Raw genomic sequence first — 22,907 nt, forward strand, 5'->3', positions numbered from 1 at the left:
AGTACTCATTAAGGATCTCAACCATTTTCTCTGGTTCTAAACATAATCTTGATCCTTTATCGTTGAGTGGACCTGCTCTTTCCTAAGCTACCCTCTTGCTGCTAATAAATGCCTAAAATGCCCTGGAATTCTCCTTAACCCTGTTGGCCAAGGACATTTCATAGCCCCTTTTAGGCTTCCTAATTCCCGTTTGAACTCCTTCCTATTTTCTCTAAATCTTCAAGGACTTTGTCTGGTTTTAGTTGCCAAGACCTTAGGTATGCATCTTTTTTCTCATGACTAAGCTGATAATTTCCCCTTCATCCAAGATTCCCGAATCCTGCCATTTCTGTCTTTCATTTTCACAGGAACATGCCTGTCCTGCACTCTAATCAACTGGTCTTTAAATGACTCCCACTTGTCAGATGTAAATATGCCCTCAAACAGCTGCTCCCAATCCACGTTCTCCAATTCTTGCCAAATTTGGTTAGAGTTGGCCTTCCCCTAATTTAACATCTTCATCTGAGGTCCACTCCTGTCCTTATTCATAAGTATCCAAAACGTTATGGAATTATGGTCACTATTTCCAAAATGTACCTCCTCTGAAACTTAGACCACCTGGCCAGGCTCATTTCCCAATACCTGGTACAGTATGCCCCCCACCTCCCTCATTGGACTATCCACCGACTGTTTCAAAAACCTGTCCTGGACACACCTAACAAATTGCTCCCCATCCAAACCCTCCGGCACAAAGGGAGTCGCAGTCAATATAGGACAAGTTGAAACCACCCACCACAACAACCCTGTAATTTTCATATCTTTCCAGAATCTGAGGACATATCTCTTCCTCTATCTCCCCCTGGTGATTGGGAGGTCTGTAGTACAATCCCAACATTGTGATTGCACCTTTCATGTCCTTGAGCTCTACCCATAATGCTTTGCTGAAGGATTCCTCCAGGGTGTCCTCCTGCAACACAGCGATGGTCTGCTCCCTAACCAGTCATGCAATTCCCCCATCTCTTTTGCCTCCTCCTCTGTTTCATCTGAAACACTGATATCCTGGAACATTAAGCTGCCAGTTTCTGTCCCTCTTTCAACCTGTCTCTGTGATAGCAACAACATCATAATTGCATGCATTAATCCAGGCTCTATGTTCATCTGTCTTACCTGTTATACTTGTTGCATTGGAGCAAAGACAAGCTTCCAGTTCCGCTAAGCTCAACCTCAATGTTCCTCCTCTTAGCTTTCTTTGCCTTAGACTGAAGCTCTTCCTCAGTCTCTACATTTACTGACCTGTCGCTCTTGATCTCACCCTCCCCACTCACCACACTCATTTAAACCCTGCCGAGTGGCACTACTGAACCTCCTTGCCAGGATATTGGTGCCTCTCCAGTTTGGGTGCAACCTGTCCTTCTTGTACAGGTCCCCCCTTCTCTGGAAGGCAACATTACTCAATGCAGAGTCTAGATTAGAGTGGTGCTGGTAAAGCACACCAGGTCAGGCAGCATAGGAGGAGCAGGAAAATCGATGTTTTGGGCAAAAGCCCTTCATCAGGAATGGAGTCCTCACTTTTGCCTAACATTACTCAATGCAGTAATATTGCTAATTCAGCAGCCAGTTTGTGCACACTAAGTTTCTACAATCGGCAATAAAGTAATGCGGTTCAGCTAGCAACACTGACCAGGATGCCTAGAGAGGTCCGCGCTGGGCCTCCTTGAAGCTGGGAGTCCGTGCAGGGCTTCCTTGAGGCTGGGAGTCTGTGCTGGGCTTCTCCTTGAATCTGGGTGTCTGCGCTGGGCTTCTCCTTGAGGTTGAGAGTCTGCATTGGGCATTACCTCGAGGCTGGGAATCTGCGCTGGACTTCCCCTTGAGGCTGGGAGACGGTGCAGGGCTTCCTTGAGGCTGGGAGTCTGCGCTGGACTTCTCCTTGAGGCTGGGAGATGGTGCAGGACTTCTCCTTGAAGCTGGGAGTCTGCACTGGGTTTCTCCTTGAGGCAGGGAGACTGTGCTGGGCCTCACCTCGAGGCTGGGAGTCTGCATTGGGCATCACCTCGAGGCTGGGAGTCTCAGCTGGGCTTCCTTGAGGCTGGTTAGGAACCTACTCCACTACCATTTTGGAAAAAGAAATTTGAATCCCACTGTCTCTCAGACCAGATTTCTAGACTCATCGCATTCATTGTTGGCTGACTGCAGAGTGATGGTAACAGAATGAGATAATTTCCAGCATTGGCTGGAGTTACTATGAAAGATTTTCCTTCTCAACCCTCTCTCCTTGCCTGAAGTCTGATGACCATCAGGTTAAACCACCACCAATCATCTCTCTCTAATGATAGAGCAGACTTATGTGCCAGTAGGATTATGGTGATATTACCTTCTGTACACAAGTAACAGCCATTTTGGAAATGTAGCAGAAAGTAATTGTAGAAGTGCAGTACACCAATGGAAACAAAATATAATTATATATCTCTGCTTTTGTCGATTATACTTACCTCAGCTGAGATCAAGAAGTGAACTTAAATCTTTTCTGGTTGATTTCTAACTGAAAAAGTCCTTTCCAGCAGAGTAAATATGAGAGAAATGGATTTCGATTTATGATACACTAGCACAAGGTCTGGGGAAATGTGAGCACATATGAATCATTCTTGTACTGGGAAACTGTGCTCCCAGGAATTTAGAGGGAACTTAAATGAAATAGTAAGGGAGAGTTCATATAATGTTTTGGAAAGTTAGGGAGAAAGGACAAGGCAATAGTGCAGATTGATATGTTACTGGTAATGATAACTAGAATGTGACAGGAAAAGACAATGTGTACAAGCATAACAGCATCAGCAAATAAGGTGGAAACATGGTGAAAAGGCAGAACTAAAGATTCTTTATCTGTATGCATGCAGCATTCATGTCAAGATGGATGAATTGATAGCACAAATAGGAAATAAAAAAGTATGATTTGATAACCATTAGAAATTATAGTTACAGAATGATGAGTACTCATGGGTAATTGACATTTCAGAAAGAAAGGAAAAAAGGAAAAGGAGCTGCTAACTCTGAAATAGCAGCATGAAACCAATACAGTAGTGAGAAACTGAGTTCAGAGGATCAAAATGTAGAATTAGCTCGGGTAGAGATAAGAAATAAAAAAGGTAAAAAGTCCTTGGTGGAAATGGCTTTTGGCCCTATTGTTCCAAGATAGTTGACAGTTTGTTAAATTATCAAACACAATTTGATGCTATACCACTTATGAAGACACCCCTTGCACATGGAACTTCGGTTCATATTCCAAGGTCCAGTTTAATATTAAGGGAATGACGCTTACCTTGGAGATGTTGTAAACTGGAGGATCTGTTCACAGTTCAAATGTTTCAGTTTGATATTAACGATCACAAAGAATTCTAATAATTTGTGAGATTGCCTAATCACTCACTAGCAGCTTTAAAAATGAATTAAGTATTCCTGTCTATTTGTAGGAGGATGATGGCACTGAATGCTATCACCTTAATTTGAAGTTTTCAAGACCAAAATCAATAGATAAGGGTGTTAACAGTTATGCAGCAAATGCTGAGAATGGAATTCAGAAAAAAAGTCATTTTTAAAATTCATTTATATGTTGTGGGTGTCACTGGCCCAGCCATCATTTATTGCAACTGCACTCAAGAAGGTGGTCGTGAGCTGCCTTCTTCAAACACTGCAGTCAAGTATACCCACAGTGCTGTTAGGAAGGGAGAGCCAGGCTTTTGATCCAGTAACAGTGAATTGTCAGGAGAATAGATAGTTCTCTGTGGCCAGGATTGAGAGCCCTGACTGCTATATTGCCTACCTGGTTCCCAGATTCATGACATCTCATCTGGGCTGAAGAAAGGGAAAAGATGCAGTTGTTGTGTCCATATATGTACCAACAATAAAGGGAGAAAGAGGAAAAAGGTTCTGCTGAGGGAAGATCAGCAGTTAGGAGCTAAATTTGAAAGCAGAACCAAAAAGGAAATAATCTCTGGATTATTGCCTAAACCTTGAGAAAATTGGCACAAGACTAAAGAGAAAAATGTGTAACGTAAAAATTGGTGTGCAAGAAATGGGTTTGAATTCTTGGGACGTTGCCACTCCTACTGGGGAAGAAGTGAGCTGTCCTGATGGGATGGGCCACACCTGAATCATTGTGCGACAATAGTTCACATAACTACAGTTGTGGATAGGGTTTTAAACTAAATAGTCGGGGGGGTGGATTCAGTTGCATGGGAAATAATGGAAAGAATTAAGGGGGAGGAGGGCTCAGCAGAACTTAATAAAGTTTCCAGAGAGTATGGAAAGGGTTAGTAATCTAATTTCAGACACAGCAGAGAAGCAGTGCGTTCAGTGCAGGACTGAGGGTGTTGTACTTAAATGCAAGCAGTATACGAAACAAGGTAAATTAGACAATAGACAATAGGTGCAGGAATAGGCCATTCTGCCCTTCGAGCCAGCACCACCATTCATTATGATCATGGCTGATCATCCACAATTAGTATACCGTTCCTGCCTTATCCCCATAACCCTTGATTCCACTGTCCTTAAGAGCTCTATCTAACTCTTTCTTGAAAGTATCCAGAGACTTGGCCTCCAGAGCCTTCTGGGGCAGAGCATTCCATACCCCCACCACCTTCTGGGTGAAGAAGTTTCTCCTCAACACTGTTCTAAGTGGCCTACCCCTTACTTTTAAACTGTGTCCTCTGGTTCGGGACTTACCCATCAGTGGAAAATTAGCTTTTGGGTCAGGTAAAAACTGACAAGTGCAATGCTGTGAGCATCAGAAACGTGGTTGCTAGGGTATCAGAGCTGGGAGCTAAATATCTAAGGACACGCGTCCTATTGAAAGGACAGGCAGAGGAGGCAAGGTTGCCTTGTTAGTAAGAGAGAAGTTAAAGCTAAAGGAGGAAATGATATAGAGCCAGAAGGTATAGAATCCATGTGGGTAGAGTTGAGGAAACACAAAGACCTGATGGGCATTGTGGACAGGCTTTCCAGCAGTCGTCAAGTTGTGGGAAAGAAAGTAAGTCAAGAGATAGAAAGGGCTTGTAAGAAAGACACTATTACAAACCAGACTTCAAAATGCAGGTGGAATGGGAAAATCAGGCTGTGAACGGATCTCCAAAAAAGGAATCTTCAAGATCTTCAAGATTGAAGCAGCTTGTGGTACAGCCCATTAGGGAACAGGCAGATCTGGATTTGGTGAGGTGTAATGAGACAGAGTTGACGAGGGAGCTTAAGGCGAAGGAATCCTGAGGCAGCAGTTGGAGAGGGAGAAGCTGGAATCAGATTTAACAGTATTCTAAACAAAAATGTGAGGGAGGAGCTGGCCAGGGTTGACTGGAAGGGGAGCCTAGCTGGAAGATGGTGGAGAAGCAATGGGAGTAGCATTTCTAGGAGTAATTTGGGAGGCACAAAAGAAATTCATTGCAAGGAGAAAGAAGAATACTAAGGGGAGGACGAGGCAACCATGGCTGACAAAGGAGGTCAGGGACAGCATAAAAGCAAAGAAAAAATAGACAATGTGGTGAAGATTACTGGGAAGCCAGAAGATTGGGAAGCCTTTAAAAACCAGCAGAGGATAAAAAAAGCAATATATGGGGGAATTGCTGAAATATGCGAGTGAGCTAGTTAGTAGTATAAAAGCAGATTGCAAGAGTATTTTTAGATACCTAAACCGTAAGAGAGAAGCAAGAGTGGACATAGGACCACTGAAGATTGAGAAATGGGGAGCAAAGAAATGGCAGAGGAACTGACCAGGTACTTTGTCCCAGTCTTTACAGTGGAAGACACCAACAGCATACCAGAACTTCAAGACAGTCAGGTGGCAGAAGTGAGTGTAGTGGCCATCATTAAGAAGAAGACGTGAGGGAAGCTGAAAGATCTGAAAGTGGATAAATCACATGAATCAGATGGACTACATCCCAGTGTTCTGATGGAGATAGCTGAGGAAATTGTGGAGACATTGGTGGTGACCTGTCAGGAATCACTGGAGTCAGGGAGGGTCCCAGAGGATTGGAAAATGGCTAATGTAACATCAAGGTTTAAGAAGGGAGAGAGGCAGAAGACAGGAAGTTATAGTCTGGTTAGCCTGGCCTCGGTTCTTAGTAAGATTTCAGAACCCATCATTAAGGATGAGATTGTGGAGTACTTGAAAGTGCATGGTAAAATAGGGCTGTGTCAGCATGACTTCATCAAGGGTAGGTCATGCCTGACAAATCTGTTAGACTTCTCTGAGGAGGTAACAAGCAAGTTAGACAAATGAGAGCCAGTGGGTGTAAGCTATTTGGATTTCAGAAGGCTTTTGACAAGGTGACGCATAGGAGGCTGCTAAACAAGATGTGAGCCCATAGTGTTTGGGGCAAGGTACTGCCACGGATAGACAATTGGTTGACTGGCAGAAGGCAGAGAGTGGGGATAAAGAAGTCTTTTTCAGGACGGCAGCCAGACACTAGGGGAATTCTGCAGGGGTCCATGTTGGACCACAACTATTCACGTTATCGAGGGTATTGTTGCTAAGTTTGCAGATGACACAATGGTAGGTGGCGGGTCAGGTAGTGTTGAGGAAGTGGGGAGGCTGCAGAAGGACTTGGACAGGGTAGTAGAGTGGGCAAAGAAGTGGTGGATGGAATACAATGTGGGAAAGTGTGAGGTTACACCTTTGAATTGAACTGAATTGAATTGAATTTATTGTCCAGTATACTGAAGCAGAGTGAAAAGCTTTGTCTTGTGAAAGAATAGAGGTGTAGATTATTTTCCAAATGGGGAAATACTTTGAAAGTCTGAAACTCAAAGGAACTTAGGAATTCTGGTTTAGGATTCTCTTAAGGTTGACATGCCAGTTCAGTTGGCATTTAGGAAGGCAAATGCAATGTCAGCATTTATTTCAAGAGGGCTAGAATACAAGACCAGGGAGACTCTTATGTTGCTAAGACTGTATAAGGCTCTGGTCAGACTGTATTTGGAATATTGTGAGCCATTTTGGTCCCTGTATCTAAGGAGGAATGTTCTAGTCTTGGAGGGGGTCCAGAGCAGTTTTACAAGAATGATCCAAGAGATGAATGGCTTGATGTATAAGGAGCAGTTGAGCAGTCTGGGTCTGTATTTGATGAGTTTAGATGGATGAGGTGGGGAATCAGATTGAAAATTGCAGAATGCCGAGAGGCCTGGATAGAATGGATATGGAGACATGTTTCCACTAGTAGGAGAGACTAGGACTTGAGAGCACAGCCTCAGAGTGAGGGACGACCCTTTAGAAGTGAGATGAGGAGGAATTTCTTCAGACAGAGGGTGGTAATCTGTGGAACCTATTGCTACAGAGGCCAAGTCTTTGTGTGTTTTTGAGACAAAGATAGATTGGTTCTTAATTAGTATGGGGATCAAGGGTTGCTGAGAGAGGGCAGGAGAATGGGGTTGAGAAATACATCAGCCATGATCAAATGGTGGAGCAGACCTCATGGACTGAATGAATGATTTCTGCTCCTATATCTTCTGGTCTTATACCTTATGGGCAGTGATACAATTCCCAGTCATGATATGTGTAGCTTATAGGGGAGTTGTAGATGACAGTGTCCCATGTACCTGATACCCTTGCCTTTTTATGGAATAGATATTGCCAGTTTGGAGGGTGTTGTCGAAGAAAGCTTGGTGAGTTACAGCATCATATCTCATAATGTGCACATGCCTGCCACTGTGCATCACTGGTGAATGAAATAAATGTTAAAAGAGCTGGCTATGGTACCAAATAAGCAGTCTGCTTTGTCTACAATGGTGTCAAGATTATGGAGTGTTTCAGGAGCTGCACTCATCTAGCCAAGTGGACAGCATTCCATCACACTCCAGACTTGTGTATGGTAGATGGTGGACAGGTACTGAGAAGACACAAAGTTGTAGCCTGTGTCCTGGTCTTATAGCCACTGTACTTATATGCCTGGTTCAGATCAGTTCCAAGTAAATGACAATGCCTGACAGTTGTTGATAGCGGAGATTCGGTGTTGGCAATGCCATCGCCTGTCAAGTGGCTCATGACACCTTTTATTTCATAATGCTCCTGTGAAAAATGTTACGAAGGTTTATTACATTGAAGAGGACATATAAATGTAGATTGTTACTGTTGTTCATGGAGAAAGCCCATCATCACATTTTCAGGGCAGCTAGGAATGGCTAATAAAACATGGCTTAGAACATAGAACAATATAGCGCAGAACAGGCCCTTCGGCCATCGGTATTCTGCCGACCTGTGAACTAAACTAAGTCCATCACCCTACATCCCATCATCATCCATATGCTTATCCAAAGACTGTTTAAATACCCCTAATGTGGCTAAGTTAACGACATTGGCAGGCAGGGCATTCCATGCCCTTACCACTCTCTGATTGAAGAATCTGCCTCTAACATCTGTCTTAGATCTATCGCCCCTCAATTTACACCTATGCCCCCTCGTACAAGCAGCTGTCAGCAATCTAAGAAAAAGACTCTCACTGTCCACCCTATCTAATTCTCTGATCATCTTGTATGTCTCAATTAAATCCCCTCTTAGCCTTCTTCTCTCCAGTGAGAACAGACCCAAGTCCCTTAGTCTTTCCTCATAAGACCTTCGCTTCAGACCAGGCAACATCCAGATAAATCTCCTTTTCTAATGCTTCCACATCCTTCCTGTAATGGGGCGAACAGAACTGCACACAATATTTCAAGTGACTGAAGAAGGGCTTTTGCCTGAAACGTCAATTTTCCTGCTCCTCGGATACTGCCTCACCTGCTGTGCTTTTCCAGCAGTACTTTAATCTAAACTCTGGTTTCCAGCATCTGCAATCCTCACTTTTGCCCAATATTCCAAGTGAGGCCGCTCTAGCGTTCTGTACAATTGCAGTATGACATTTCGACTCCGGAACTCAATCCCTCTCCCAACAAAACCTAACACACCGTATGCCTTCTTAACAGCACTATCAACCTGGGTGGCAACTTTCAGGGATCTATGTGCATAGACACCAAGATCCCTCTGCATATCCACACTACCAAGAATCTTTCCACTGACCCAGTATTCTGCCTTCCTGTTATTCTTCTCAAAGTGAATCACCTCATATTTATCTGCATTGAACTCCATTTGCCACCTTTCAGCCCAGTTCTGCAGTTTATCCAGGTCTCCCTCCAACCTGCAACATTCTTCCACACTGTCCACCACTCCACCGACTTTAGTGTCATCTGCAAACTTACTAACCCATCCACCGATGCCTGCATCCAAGTCATTTATAAAAATGGCAAACAGCAGTGGTCCCAAAACAGATCCCTGTGGCACACCAATAGTAACCGGACTCCAGGCTGAATATTTTTTATCAAGCACCACTCGTTGCCTTCTTACAGAAAGCCAGTTTCTAATCCAAACTGCTAAATCATCTTCAATCCCATGCCTCCACATTTTCTCCAGTAGCCTACCATGTGGAACCTTATCAAAGGGTCTGCTGAAGTCCATGTACACCACGTCAACTGTCCTACCCTTATTCACATGCTTGGTCACCTTCACAAAAAACTCAATGAGATTTGTGAGACATGACCCGTCCTTGTCGAATCCATGTTGACTATTTCCAATCAAATTGTTGCTTGCTAGATGATTATACATCCTATCTCTTATAATCGTTTCTAAAACTTTTCCTGCAACCGATGTAAGGCTCACTGGTTTATAATTACCTGGGTAATCTCTACTGCCCTTTTTGAACAAGGACACATTTGCAATCCTCCAGTCCTCTAGTACTAAACCTGTAGACAATGATGACTCAAAGATCAAGCCCAAAGGCTTGGCCATCTCCTTCCTAGCTTCCCAGAGAATCCTCAGATAAATCCCATCTGGCCCTGGAGACTTATCTACTTTCACACCTTCTAGAATTGAATACACTTTCTCCTTATTGAGCCTCAATCCTTTCAGGTCTAATTGCCCGTAATCAACATGAGTAATACAGCAAAAAAATGTTTTCAAGATAGAGTTCCACAGTTTTGATGAACTGGGAAACAGTAAATTGCAGTAATTATAATAATATATAAAGGTTTTTGACTGAGGATTAATGGAAGACATTGAGCATGAAGAATGGGCTACACAGAGTCAGAGCAAATATGTGAGGGAACTTCAGAAGAACAATTACCATATTAGAGAGCATCAGAGAGATAGCAGAAGGTAAGGAGGGATAGGTTAGGTAGTAGACAGTTACCTGCTGGTTTGAGATCCCTCTGGGTAAAGTACCATGTTTATAATCTTCTAAGAGCTGCACTGCTGCTTTAAGTTGACTCTGAAAACAAAACATAAGGGGAACATAGTTTAAAATAATAAATCTAATCACATGTTTTGATACTGCTTTCTGCTGAGGAAGGCCAGCTGCTATCACTGACTCTGTTGGTAGTTGTAATCACAGCTAGTAACACATTGTGGAAACAATCACTGTTAACAAACGCTGTCCCTGCCACCTGAGCCTTCCCTTCCCATCAGGTCCTCATTTTTCCCTCTCTGTCAAAAGATTCAGGAGTGTGGCTTGGGGTAAGGTGGGGGTGGGGGGGGGGGGGTTAGTGCATGGTGGTGGAGGATAATAGTGGGAATCTACATTTTACAGTAAAATGCCATCTATCTGCTTCGTGAAATAAAAGAAAAAAGTGAAGTGTTGTTTAACTTTGTTCCCAAATTTTATTGCACATTTATTTGACTGAGGTGAGGGATATTCAACTTGAAAAATTAACTATGGAGCACCTGCTTACAGCATTTGTTGAACACGTTCCATCCCCATTGAGCGTCCAGTGTTTAACATTACAACATCAGGCATTAAAAAATTAAATCCGTAATCTCCACCTCTGCAACTTGATCAATCCAGAATTCAAATGTCTCCTAATATAACACGTTTCCTTTTCCAAAAACAATAATTTTTCTGCTCTTTTGCAGTACATCTACATGGCCCAGACTTCAATTTTACTCTTCAACTAGCATATATATTTCAGAGAGGCAACCATGATGTTTTATTGACCACTAAAACACTGCAGTGCTCTCCCACTTGCTTTTAAGCAATGTGCAGTCTTGTTGATTCCACTGGCTTTTCTTTGCTGAACTGTAAGAAAGTTAGAGGTGCTGGGAGTTTATGCATTGAATTGTTGAAAAATCACCCTTCAGAACACAAAGACACTTCCATCTTCAAATCAGTTCCATTTACCTGCAACAGTTGCTCATTACTTTCGATTACCTTCTATCAAAATAAGCTTCGACAAGTCCCTAACATGTAACGTTAGTGAGCAGCAATTTTTACAATACTGTCATTTCCTCAAAGAATTTCTCATGCCCTGGCATTTCTTCTTACTGATTCCTAGGAAGTGGTTGTCACTCACGATGTTTGCTTGTCCTAAGGTGGGGGTGGTCAACCTTCTTGATCCACTGAAGCCAGTTTGATTCTCATTTTTCTTTGTTTTGTTTTGATTCAGCTGAATGGTTTACCAGCCCAGTTCAAGAACAGTTAAAAGTCCATCATTTTGATATGGAATCACATAAAGGCCTAATTTCATCCCAAAAACGTCCATCTCTAATTTTTGACCGTTTGCTCTAGTCATAAACTCGCGAACTCATGGAAACAGTATCTCTCTATCAACCTGAAATGTTCCCTTGAAACAACATTCCAACTATTTTTTGCCTTTCTTCTCAGAGAACAAAGAGAAAGAAAATTTCGGCCCACCAAGCCTGAGCCGATCCAAATCCACTGTCTAAACCTGCAACCCTCCGCTACTCACCTACTCATGCATCTATCCGGATGCATCTTAAATGAATCTACCATGCTTGCCTCTACTACCTCTGCTGGCAACACGTTCCAGGCACCTACCACCCTCTGTGTAAAGTACTTGCTACGTGTGGACCTCCTTGTTCACATCACAAGGGTGGCCGTGCCCCAAAACTATAATGGCTGCTGGGTCACGGCAGTGATTATGTGCTATTCACTAAAGGGCTTGTCCTCCAGAATAATGCTCAGGTAGTATGAACTTACACCCTTTTTCCCTTCCATACATGCTCAGATCAGCAAATCCTACCTTAGCTGAAGGACGTGCCAATGACCCTCCAGCGTTTCTTGCTCATTCACTGTGCCTACCATTAGCCTGATCCTCTGAAAAACTGTAGTTGTGGAATTTGAAAGTGTATGCATGAAATACGTGTTTCTGTAAATAAGTACAGAATGTATTAATATATGTACATGGATAAATGCGTGGAAAGATTAAGCTTCAATTCTATCCTTTATGACCTCGTAACCTAAAATAGAACACAAGTAACATGTAGCTGTTCTGACTTCCGTAACAGAAGGTCACATCTTTGCTTATTCCAGTAAATTCAGTCATCAGAATAATGAAAAGGGAAATGGAGACGGGCTATGCAGCACAGGAATTCAAAATCTGTTATCAGAGTTTAGAAGCATTCCTCAACAAGATGGTAAGTAGGCGGGACAGCACAACAAAAATACAGATTTGCATTGCTGCTTTGTATCCGAGGAAGATTCTGAACTTCCAAGATTGCTGCACTGGTGATGACTGCACTTTAAAAATGGAGAAATAGGTGTAAGTGCAGTTGTTTCTAGATTTAGAACTCTTCAAGCAGATCAGGCTTCCTTGCCTTGGTATTAGAATTAAAGGTGCTATGTAATGGGACAACAAGCTCATATTTAGCAACTGATTTGAAGTTCCTTTGGCCTGCATAAAACAGAATAGCATGTCAAAACTAGAAAATAACAAAACTACTGTTATAAATAAAGAAAGAACTTGCAGTTAAAAGCATTTTTGTCAAGCTCAGAATGTCTCAAAGCACTTAATAGTCAACGATGTGCTTTTTGAAATAGAACTGCCGCTGTTTTAATGCATGAAACGTGATTTGCACATAGCCAGATCTTACAAATAGCAAAGAGAATAAACAAATTATCTGCCTTAGTAATCTTAGTTGAGAGATAAATATTAGAGGAGAATAGGGTCAATTACTCTACTTTATTCAGAATAATGCCAGCAGTACAGGTTTAATTTCCATTTCGGGTAAGGATGACTTGAGGTCTGTCCTCCGTAAGTGCCCTCGAGAGTGGAAGGTTATCTCCTCCAGTGATTCCCAGCATCACAGATACCTGTCCACAGCCAATTCGATTCACATCATAGAACATAGAAGAATACAGCGCAGTACAGGCCCTTTGGCCCTCGATGTTGCGCCGATCCAAGCCCACCTAACCTATACTAACCCACTAGCCTCCATATACCTATCCAATGCCCGCTTAAATGCCCATAAAGATGGAGAGTCCACCACTGCTACTGGCAGGGCATTCCATGAACTTACGACTCGCTGAGTGAAGAACCTACCCCTAACTTCAGTCCTATATCTACCCCCCCTTAATTTAAAGCTATGCCCCCTTGTAATACCCGACTCCATACGCGGGAAAAGGTTCACACTGTCAACCCTATCTAACCCCCTAATCATCTTGTACACCTCAATCAAGACACCCCTAAACCTTCTTTTCTCTAATGAAAACAGCCCCAAGTGTCTCAGTCTTCCCTCATACGATCTTCCTTCCATACCAGGCAACATCCTGGTAAACCTCCTCTGCACCCGTTCCAGTGCCTCCACATCCTTCCTATAGTATGGCGACCAAAACTGCACACAATATTCCAGATGCGGCCGCACCAGAGTCTTATACAACTGCAACACACACACACATATCTCGGAACTGCTGAAATAGTGCACTGTTACTGAGAACACACTCACACAACTCGGAACTGCTGAAACAGTGCACTGTCACTGAGAACACGCACACTAGGAACTGCTGAAACAGTGCACTGTCACTGAGAACACGCACACTAGGAACTGCTGAAACAGTGCACTGTCACTGAGAACACGCACACTAGGAACTGCTGAAACAGTGCACTGTCACTGAGAACACGCACACTAGGAACTGCTGAAACAGTGCACTGTCACTGAGAACACGCACACTAGGAACTGCTGAAACAGTGCACTGTCACTGAGAACACACACACACGCCTTACTAAAATCCATATATACCACGTCTACCGCTTTCCCCTCATCAACCTCCTTCGTCACCTTTTCAAAGAATTCAATAAGGTTTGTGAGGCACGACTTGCCCTTCACAAAACCTTGCTGACTATCCTTGATCACATTATTCCTATCCAGATGTGCATAAATCCTATCCCTTACAATTCTCTCTAAGACTTTGCCCACAACAGAAGTGAGGCTCACCGGCCTATAGTTACTAGGGTTATCCCTACTCCCCTTTTTGAACAAGGGAACCACATTTGCTATCCTCCAGTCTTCTGGCACTACTCCTGTAGACAAAGAGGACATAAAAATTAAGGCCAATGGCTCTGCAATCTCCTCCCTTGCTTCCCAGAGAATCCTAGGATAAATGCCATCAGGCCCAGGGGACTTATCTATTTTCACCTTTTCCAGGATTTCCAACAGCTCTTCTCGACATACCTCAAAGCCATCCATTCTACTTATTTGTGACTCAGTATTCACATCGACGACAATGCCCTGTTCCTGAGTAAATACTGAAGAAAAGTATTCATTCAGTGTCTCCCCAATCTCTTCCGCCTCCACACGCAACTTCCCACTACTATCCTTGACTGGACCTATTCCTACCCTAGTCATTCTTTTATTGTGATATCAAAACTAGTTGGAGTCACTGAATACTGCAAAGGCTATGGTCCTGACAACATTTGGGAAGTGGTACCGAAAACTTGTGCTCTAGAACTTGCTGTACCCCTAAGCAAGCTGCTCTAGTGCAACTACAATGTGAAAAATTGCACAGGTGTATCGTGTACACAAAAAACAGACAAATCCAACCCCAACCCAGCCAATTACTGCTCCATCAGTCTACTCTCAATCATCAGTAAAGTGATGGATGGAAGGTGTCATCAACAGTCCTGCTCAGCAATAACCTGCTCAGTGACGTCCAGTTTGGATTCTGCCAGGGCCACTCAGCTCCTGACCTCATTACAGCCTTAGTTCAAACATCGACAAAAGAAGTAAATCCAACCAGAGGGGAGGTGAGAGTGCCAGACATCAATGCCGCATTCAACCTAATGAGGCCCAAATTCTCCACTGGTTCGAGTCATACCTGGCACATAAAAAGATGGTTGTGGTTGTTGGAGGTCAGTCATCTCAGTTCATCAATGATTACACATTGCTCAGTACCGTTAAGGCTTCTCAGATAGTGAAACAAACCTGATACTTGGGGAGATGGACATCTCTGACCAGAGTTGACACCATTGTTTATACAATTATTTTGAGAGATAAGAGGCCTTGTCTCACCACTGGATTGAAGGCTAGTGGATGTTGAAACCCCACAGATTATGTGCTTCTGGGTTCTCAAAATGTCTTTAATCATGTACCACACAAAAATTGGTACATGGGATTATGACAGCTGATACATAATAATCCTCATTATGGATACTGAATTGATTGAATTTGTGTGAACAGAAACAGTTATAGTACTAGCTGCGTAGGTACACCTTTGAAATTTGTGTTAAGGTTATTGCTCTTTGTTATTTTTATTAATGGTCTGGAACAAAACATGGACAATGCGCAACTTTGCAAACTACTCCAAGGTATGGAAGTTTGGATGTTGGGTAGAGGAAGAAAGCAAGCCTGCTAAACAATTTCAGGTGCAGAATATGTCAGAGATAAGATGAATGACACCAACACAGACTTTAATATCCATAGGCACTTCTCCCATTGGGTATCTGGGGATTAAGGAATGCACCCAACTATATCAACTACATATGCATTTATGTAGCACCTTTAATCTTTTAAAACTGTCCCAACCATCCTCACAGAAGAATAAGTCATTATAAAATTTGAATCTGTTTACATAAGGAGAAGGTGAGTTAATTATTCTATGATCATAAGCTTGGTCAGGGATGTAAGTTTTAAGAAGTCCCAAAAGTGGAGAGAGTTTGAGCAAGAATTTCATAAAGACAGGCTGAAGCAATGAAGGCAAGGACCCAAATGGTACAAGAAAGAAAAATAAAGAATTTGGAAGTGGCCAAATTGGAGGAGCATAAAGATCTTGCATAGTTATTGGGCTGAGGAAAGTTACAAAGAGAGAGAGAGAGAGAGAGAAAGAGAGAGGTTGACACCATGGAGATTAGAACACAGATTCAAAATTTAAAAGCGGAGGCATCTCCAGTCTAGGTCAGCAATCACAGGACTATTGGGTGAACAGGACTTGCTGTGAGTTAAGACATTGATAGCAGAGTTTCAGATGATCTCATGTTTGCAGAGGGTGAACAAGGGACAAATTACTGCAAATGCTGGAATCTGTACTGAAAACAACAAATGCTGGAGATCACAGCAAGTCAGACAACATCCATAGAGAGAGAGCAAGCTAACGTTTCGAGTCTAGATGACTCTTCATCAGAGCTCTGGGAGACCAGCTAGGGATGTAGTGGAATTGTTAAGTATTGAGGTAACAAAGGCACGAATGAGGGTTTCTACAGCGCACAGGTCAGACAGGGTTGTAAATAGACAGTTTTGGTTATGACGCAAGTTAAGTTTTGAATTGTTAAATAAAATTTACTGGTAGTGATTGTATGGGTTAGGCTTAGAAGCATGAGTCCTAATTTACCTTTTATATACCTCAATTATAAATATCGTCAAATTTTCACCTCACTGGCTGTTCAGTGTCTCTGACCTCATCAGTACTCAGCAGGAGATGGAATCTTTTCACTTCTGTGAAAACCCTTAGGAAGTATTCTGAAATTAGTTCTCTTAATTAGAACTTCATCTAATGGAGAAGTGACTTTATTAGCTGCAGATTAATGTTGGTGTATGAAACAGCTTCCTGCAGGGTTGGAGAGAGAAAGGGCTACAGTATGTCCAACACCATTGAGCTGATGAGTTCTAAATGACTGTGCACTGGAATGGAAGCCTAGAGTTTTTTTTTATTCCATTAAAAAAAAGGATTTGTGTGCAATTCCATTCCTAGAACAATGAGGGAAAATGATGGTCAGTGGTACAAATAAGCTACATCAGTAGAATATTTTCACAGCAGTTCTTTTGCTCTTTGGCAATTACACACCTTGGTGTAGTTCACATACTAGGTGGGTTCAATGTCCCAGTCTTGTCGTGTTGAGTTAGCTGGCCTGAATTTAGACAACATGCAAGAACAATCATTGGTCTAAGCTTGGTTTGATTTTGACACTGTAATGTTTTGGGGGGCTTTAGGGCAGATGTCATTTATAGATCAGCCAAGGTACTTGTCCCATTCAATGAAAGTGAAGTGTTGCAGTCACATACAGGCAGTCCTGATTTATGAGTGTCCAACTTACAAGTGCTTACAATTAAAATTGCGATCCCGTATAGGGGTGTAGTAACATTAATTTTAAAGACCTGACGTGAATATTTACTCGTTGTCCTGCATTGTGTTCTCACTTCCATACTAATTGACTTGCAAACAAACTCAAAAACAAATCTATTTGCAACCTGGGACTACCTATATTCTGCAAGTGATTACTATCCCATCAATGGCTAATGATGGGGTGTGTTGGTATTGTTGAGAGTGACAATCAAACCTGCAACAGTCAGTACCTCAACAGAAAAAGAGGATGAAAATAAGGAACAGTTGGTATACATCAATAAAGTAAACACAGGAGGTTTTAAATTCTGAAGATGTCACATCTCAAAAGAAGAATTATGTGTAGAGCTGACATTGCTATGTTAGAATTTATGGAACAGGACTGAGAATGAAGAAAGATTCAACATCTTGATCAAACTTCTTCCAACCCCAACAGCCTTTTCAATATCCCTATCATTCCAAGCTGGTCAGCCTGAAGTAAAACACAGCACTCATTCGCTGTATAGATGCTCTGAAGTTCTAGACTTGACTGAAGACTGCATCGTTTGCAACTTTTCTTTGCACTGTGCCTGCCTTGAATGCCGTACAGTCATAGAGTCATAGAGATGTACAGCATGAAAACAGATGCTTCGGTCCAATCCGTCCATGCCAACCAGATATCCCAACCCAATCTAGACCCATCTGCCAGCACCTGGCCCATATCCCTCCAAACCCTTCCTATTCATATACCCATCCAAATGCCTCTTAAATGTTGCAATTGTACCAGCCTCCACCACATCCTCTGGCAGCTTATTCCATACACGTGCCATTCTCTGTGTGAAAAAGTTGCCTCTTAGGTCTCTTTTATATCTTTTATATCTTTCCCCCTCACCCTATCCCTTCAGTTCTGGACTCCCCCCACCCCAGGGAAAAGACTTTGTCTATTTATCCTATCCATGCCCCTCATATTTTTGTAAACCTCATATGGAGAATAGTGTACAGTACAAATCTGAACATAATTTAGGAAAATTCAAAATGACATAAAAAGAGGTAATTTGGCACATCAAACTATACTGGCTCTCTGAAGAGCAATCCAGCAGAACCATTCTCCTGTTCATTCTTGTAGCCCTACAATTTTATTTCCTTCAAGTGACCATCCAATTTCCTTTTGAAATCATTGATCAACTCTGCCTCCACTACCCTCATAGGCAGATCTAAGCTCTGCAGTCTTGCCACATCCAGTTGTGAATGGTAGTGGATAATTAGACGACTCACTGGAAAAGGATGAGACTCCACAAATATCCCCATCCTCGATGATGGAAGAGCCCAGCACATCAATGCAAGCATTTGTAGCAATCTTCAGCCCAAAGTGTTGAGTAGATTAGATTCCCTCCAATAAGGAAACAGGCCATTTGGCCCAACAAGTCCACACCAACCCTCCGAAGAGTAACCCTCCCAGACCCCTTCCCCTACCCAATGCATCTAACACTATGGGCAATTTAGTATGACCAATTCACCTGGCATACACATCTTTGGATTGTGGGAGGAAACCGGAGCACCCGAAGGAAACCCTCGCAGACACAGGGAGAATGTGCAAACTCTACACAATCGCCCGAGGCAGGAATTGAACCCATGTCCCTATGAGGCAGCAGTGCCAACCACTGAGCCACCATGCCACCCCAGCATTACTCATCTTGGCAGACTGTATGGGAAGGTATTTAATTGAGGGAGGGGAAATTATACTGCTATTATACAGGAGCTGTGGAGTATAAATTGGGAACAATTGTTCTATGGGAAAGATACAACAGAAATGTAGAGGCTGTTTAAGGCACACTTATTGTGAGTGTTGAATAACTTTGTCCCACTGAGACAGGCATGGAATGGTAAGGTGAAGGAGACTTGGATGACAAGAGCAAAGGAACTTTTTGTCAAAAGGAAGAAGGAAACTTACTTAAGGTTGAGGAAGCAAGGATCTGGGACAGCTTTAGAGGATTACAGGGTAGCTAGGAAAGAACTCAAAAATGGGCTGAGGAGAGAGAGGAGGGGGTACGAAAAAGCCTGGGTGGGAAGGGTCAGGGAAAACCCAAAGGTGTTCTACCCATACATGAGGAATAAGAGAATGATCAGAAGGTGATTAGGGTCGATCAGGGATAGAGGAGGGAACTTGTGCCTGGAGTCTCAAGTGGTAGGGGAGGCCCTAAATGAGTTTTTTGCTTCAGTATTCACAAGAGAGAGGGACCTTGTTATTAGTGAGAACACTGTGGACCAGGTTAATAAGCTTGAACAGATTGATATTAAGGAAGTAGATATGCTGGAAATTCTAGGAAGCATCAAGATAGGCAAGTCCTCAGGGCCAGACCAGATATGTCCAAGTTACTATGGGAAGCAAGGAATGAGATTGTTGCGTGTCTGGCAATGATTTTGGCATCCTCAATCTCCACAGGAGTAGTACCAGGTGATTGGAGGGAGGTGAATGTTTTTTCCTAGGGTAATCCCTGGGAATTACAAACCAGTCAGTCTTACACCTGTGGTAAGCAAGGTACTAGAAAGGACTCTGAGACAGGTTTTATGACTATTTGGAATAACACATTTGATTAAAGATAGTCAGCATAGCTCTGTGAGGGGCAGATCATGCCTCACAAGCCTTATTGAGTTCTCTGAGGATGTGATGAGACAAGTTGACGAAGGTCAGCAGTGGAGGTAGTGTATATGGATTTCAGTAAGGCATTTGATAAGTTCCCCCACAGTAGGCTCATTCAGAACATTAGGAGATGTGGGACTCAGAGAAATTTGGCTGTCTGGATACAAAATTGGCTGGCCAGAAGAAGGCAGCAAGTGTAGTGGATGGGAAGTATTCCGCCTGGAGGTCGGTGGCCAGAGGTGTCCCGCGGGGATCTGTTCTTGGGCCTCTGCCCTTTGTAGTTTTTATAAATAATGTGAATGAGGAAGTGGAAGGGTGGTTAGTAAGTTTGCTGATGACACAAAAGTTGGTGGTGTTGTAGATAGTGTCGAGGGCTGGCGCAGACTACAACGTGACATTGACAGGATGGAGAGCCTGGCTGAGAAGTGGCGGATGGAGTTCAGTCTGGATACATGTGAAGTGATTCATTTTGGATGGTCAAATTTGAATGTTAATATAGTGTTAAAGACAGGATTCTTGGCAGTGTAGGGAACAGCAGGATCTTGGGATCTACGTGCATTGGTCCTTCAAAGTTGCCACCCAAGTTGATTGGGTTGCTAAGAAGGCATATGATGTTTTGGCTTTCATTAATAGGGAGATTGAGTCTAAGAGCCACAAGGTTTTGCTGCAGCTCTATAAAACCCTGGTTAAACCACACTTGGAATATTGTGTGGGCGGCACGGTGGCACAGTGGTTAGCACTGCTGCCTCACAGTGCCAGAGACCCGGGTTCAATTCCCGACTCAGACGACTGACTGTGTGGAGTTTGCACGTTCTCCCCGTGTCTGCTTGGGTTTCCTCCGGGTGCTCCGGTTTCCTCCCACAGTCCAAAGATGTGCAGGGTCAGGTGAATTGGCCATACTAAATTGCCCGTAGTGTTAGGTAAGGGGTAAATGTAGGGGTATGGGTGGGTTGCGCTTCGGTGGGTCGGTGTGGACTTGTTGGGCCGAAGGGCCTGTTTCCACACTGTAATCTAATCTAATTTTAAAAAAAAAAATTGTATCTGCTTCTGGTCGCCTCAATAGAGAGGGTGCAGAGGAGATTTACCAGGATGGTGCCTCGTTTGGAAGGCTTGTCTTATGAAGAGAGGTTGAGTGAGCTTGTGTTTTTCACACTGGAGAGAAAGAGGAGAGGTGACTTGATAGAGGAGTACAAGGTAATGAGAGGCATAGATAAGAGTAGATAGCCAGAGACGTTTCGCCAGGGCAGAAATGGCTGTCACGAGGGGTCATAATTTTAAGGTGATTGGAGGATGGTATAGGGGACATGTCAGGGGTAGGTTCTTTACGCAGAGAGTGGTGCTGCATGGAATGCACTGCCAGCGGTAGTAGTAGAGTCAGAGACTTTCGGTACATTTAAGCGACTGCTGGATAAGCATGTGGACGGCAGTAAATTGAGGGGTGTATAGGTTAGGTTGATCTTAGACTAAGATAAATGCTCGGCACAACATCATGGGCCGAAGGGCCTGTACTGTATTGTACTGTTCTATGTCCTCTGGTCATCCCCAGCATTAGCCAATTCAATTCACTCCACGTGACATCAAGAAACAGTTGGAGACACTAGATACCACAAAGGCAATGGGCCCTGACAACATTCTGGCAATAGTATTGAAGAATTGTGTTCCAGAACGTATTGCAACCCCAGCTAAGCTCTTCCAATCCAAAACTTGCCGCTCCACTAGCCAAGCTGTTCCAATACAGTTATAATACTTGTATCTAGCTGATAATGTGAAAAATTGCCCAAGTATGTCCTGTATATAAAAAGCAAGACAAATCCAACCCAGCCAATTACTACCCCATCAGGCTGCTCTTGATCATCAGTATGCTGCTGGAAGGTGTCATCAACCGTGCTATCAAGCAGGATCGGCTCAGCAATAACCTGCTCAGTGATGCACAGTTTGGGATCTGCCAGGGTCACTCAGCTCCTGACCTCATTATGGCTCTGGTGCAAACATCAACAAAAGACTGAATTCCAGACATAAGGTGAAAGTGGCAGCCTTTGACATCAAGGCTACATCCAACGAGTGTGGCATCACGAAGAACTTGCAAAACTGGCATCAATGAGTATCGGGGCAAACACTCTGCTGGTTGGAAGAGTTGGAAGTTGGAGTTTATGGTTGTTGGAGATCAATCATCTCAGTTCCTGGATACCTCTGCAGGAGTTATAGAGTCATAGAGATATACAGCATGGAAAGGGACCCTTCAGTCCAACCCGTCCATGCCGACCAGTTATTCCAACCCATTCTAGTCTCACCTGCTAACACCCGGCCCATATCCTTCCAAACCTTTCCTATTTATTTATCCATAGGGGAATGTCCTCGTAAGCAGTTTCAGTTGCTTCGACAATGACCTTCCCTCCATCATAATGTCAGAAGTGGAAATGTTCACCAAAGATTGCACAATGTTTATCACCATTCACGACTTCTTAGATACTAAAGTAGTCCATGTTCAAATACAACAAGACCTGGACAATCTCAGGCTGACAAGTAGCAAATAATTTTCGCACCACAGAAATACCAGGCTATGACAATCACCATTAACAGAAAATCTAACCATCAACCCATAATATTCAATGGTGCTACTGTTATGAAGTTGAAGTCATGTGCTGTACCTTTGAAAGAGAGTGAATGTTGAAAAGCTGGCAAACACCTGTCATGTGACTGACTGCAAACACAAAGTGCACTATACAGTTTGAAGATGTAACATTTGAGCTGTAACTCAGATACTGAGTTGTTTTCACAACAATCCGAATTTAGCCAATCAGTTTAAATTATGCCCAAGATACTAAAACCCAATCGAATTTGAATTTTACTGTTTTGACAACAAGAGATGCGGTGGAGGAGGACCAGTTCCAAAAACGTACAACCCAGATGGCCTCCTTCTTCAAGGACCGCAATTTCCCCCCCCCGACGTGGTCGAC

General features: G+C 43.1%; 1 protein-coding gene across 5 annotated transcripts in view; it reads right to left on the reverse strand.

The window, feature by feature from the left end:
- The window catches only part of LOC122549660 (sideroflexin-5-like), a 327,471-nt gene that overhangs the window by 225,019 nt on the left and 79,545 nt on the right, over window positions 1-22,907 (reverse strand). For all 5 annotated transcript variants that reach the window (XM_043689683.1, XM_043689593.1, XM_043689511.1 and 2 more), the window contains one exon: window positions 10,176-10,253. In XM_043689683.1, coding sequence (XP_043545618.1) covers window positions 10,176-10,253 — 78 coding nt within the window. The remainder of the gene's footprint in view (window positions 1-10,175; window positions 10,254-22,907) is intronic.

The sequence above is a fragment of the Chiloscyllium plagiosum genome, chromosome 1 (genome assembly GCF_004010195.1).
Source record: "Chiloscyllium plagiosum isolate BGI_BamShark_2017 chromosome 1, ASM401019v2, whole genome shotgun sequence".
Lineage (NCBI taxonomy): Eukaryota > Metazoa > Chordata > Chondrichthyes > Orectolobiformes > Hemiscylliidae > Chiloscyllium > Chiloscyllium plagiosum.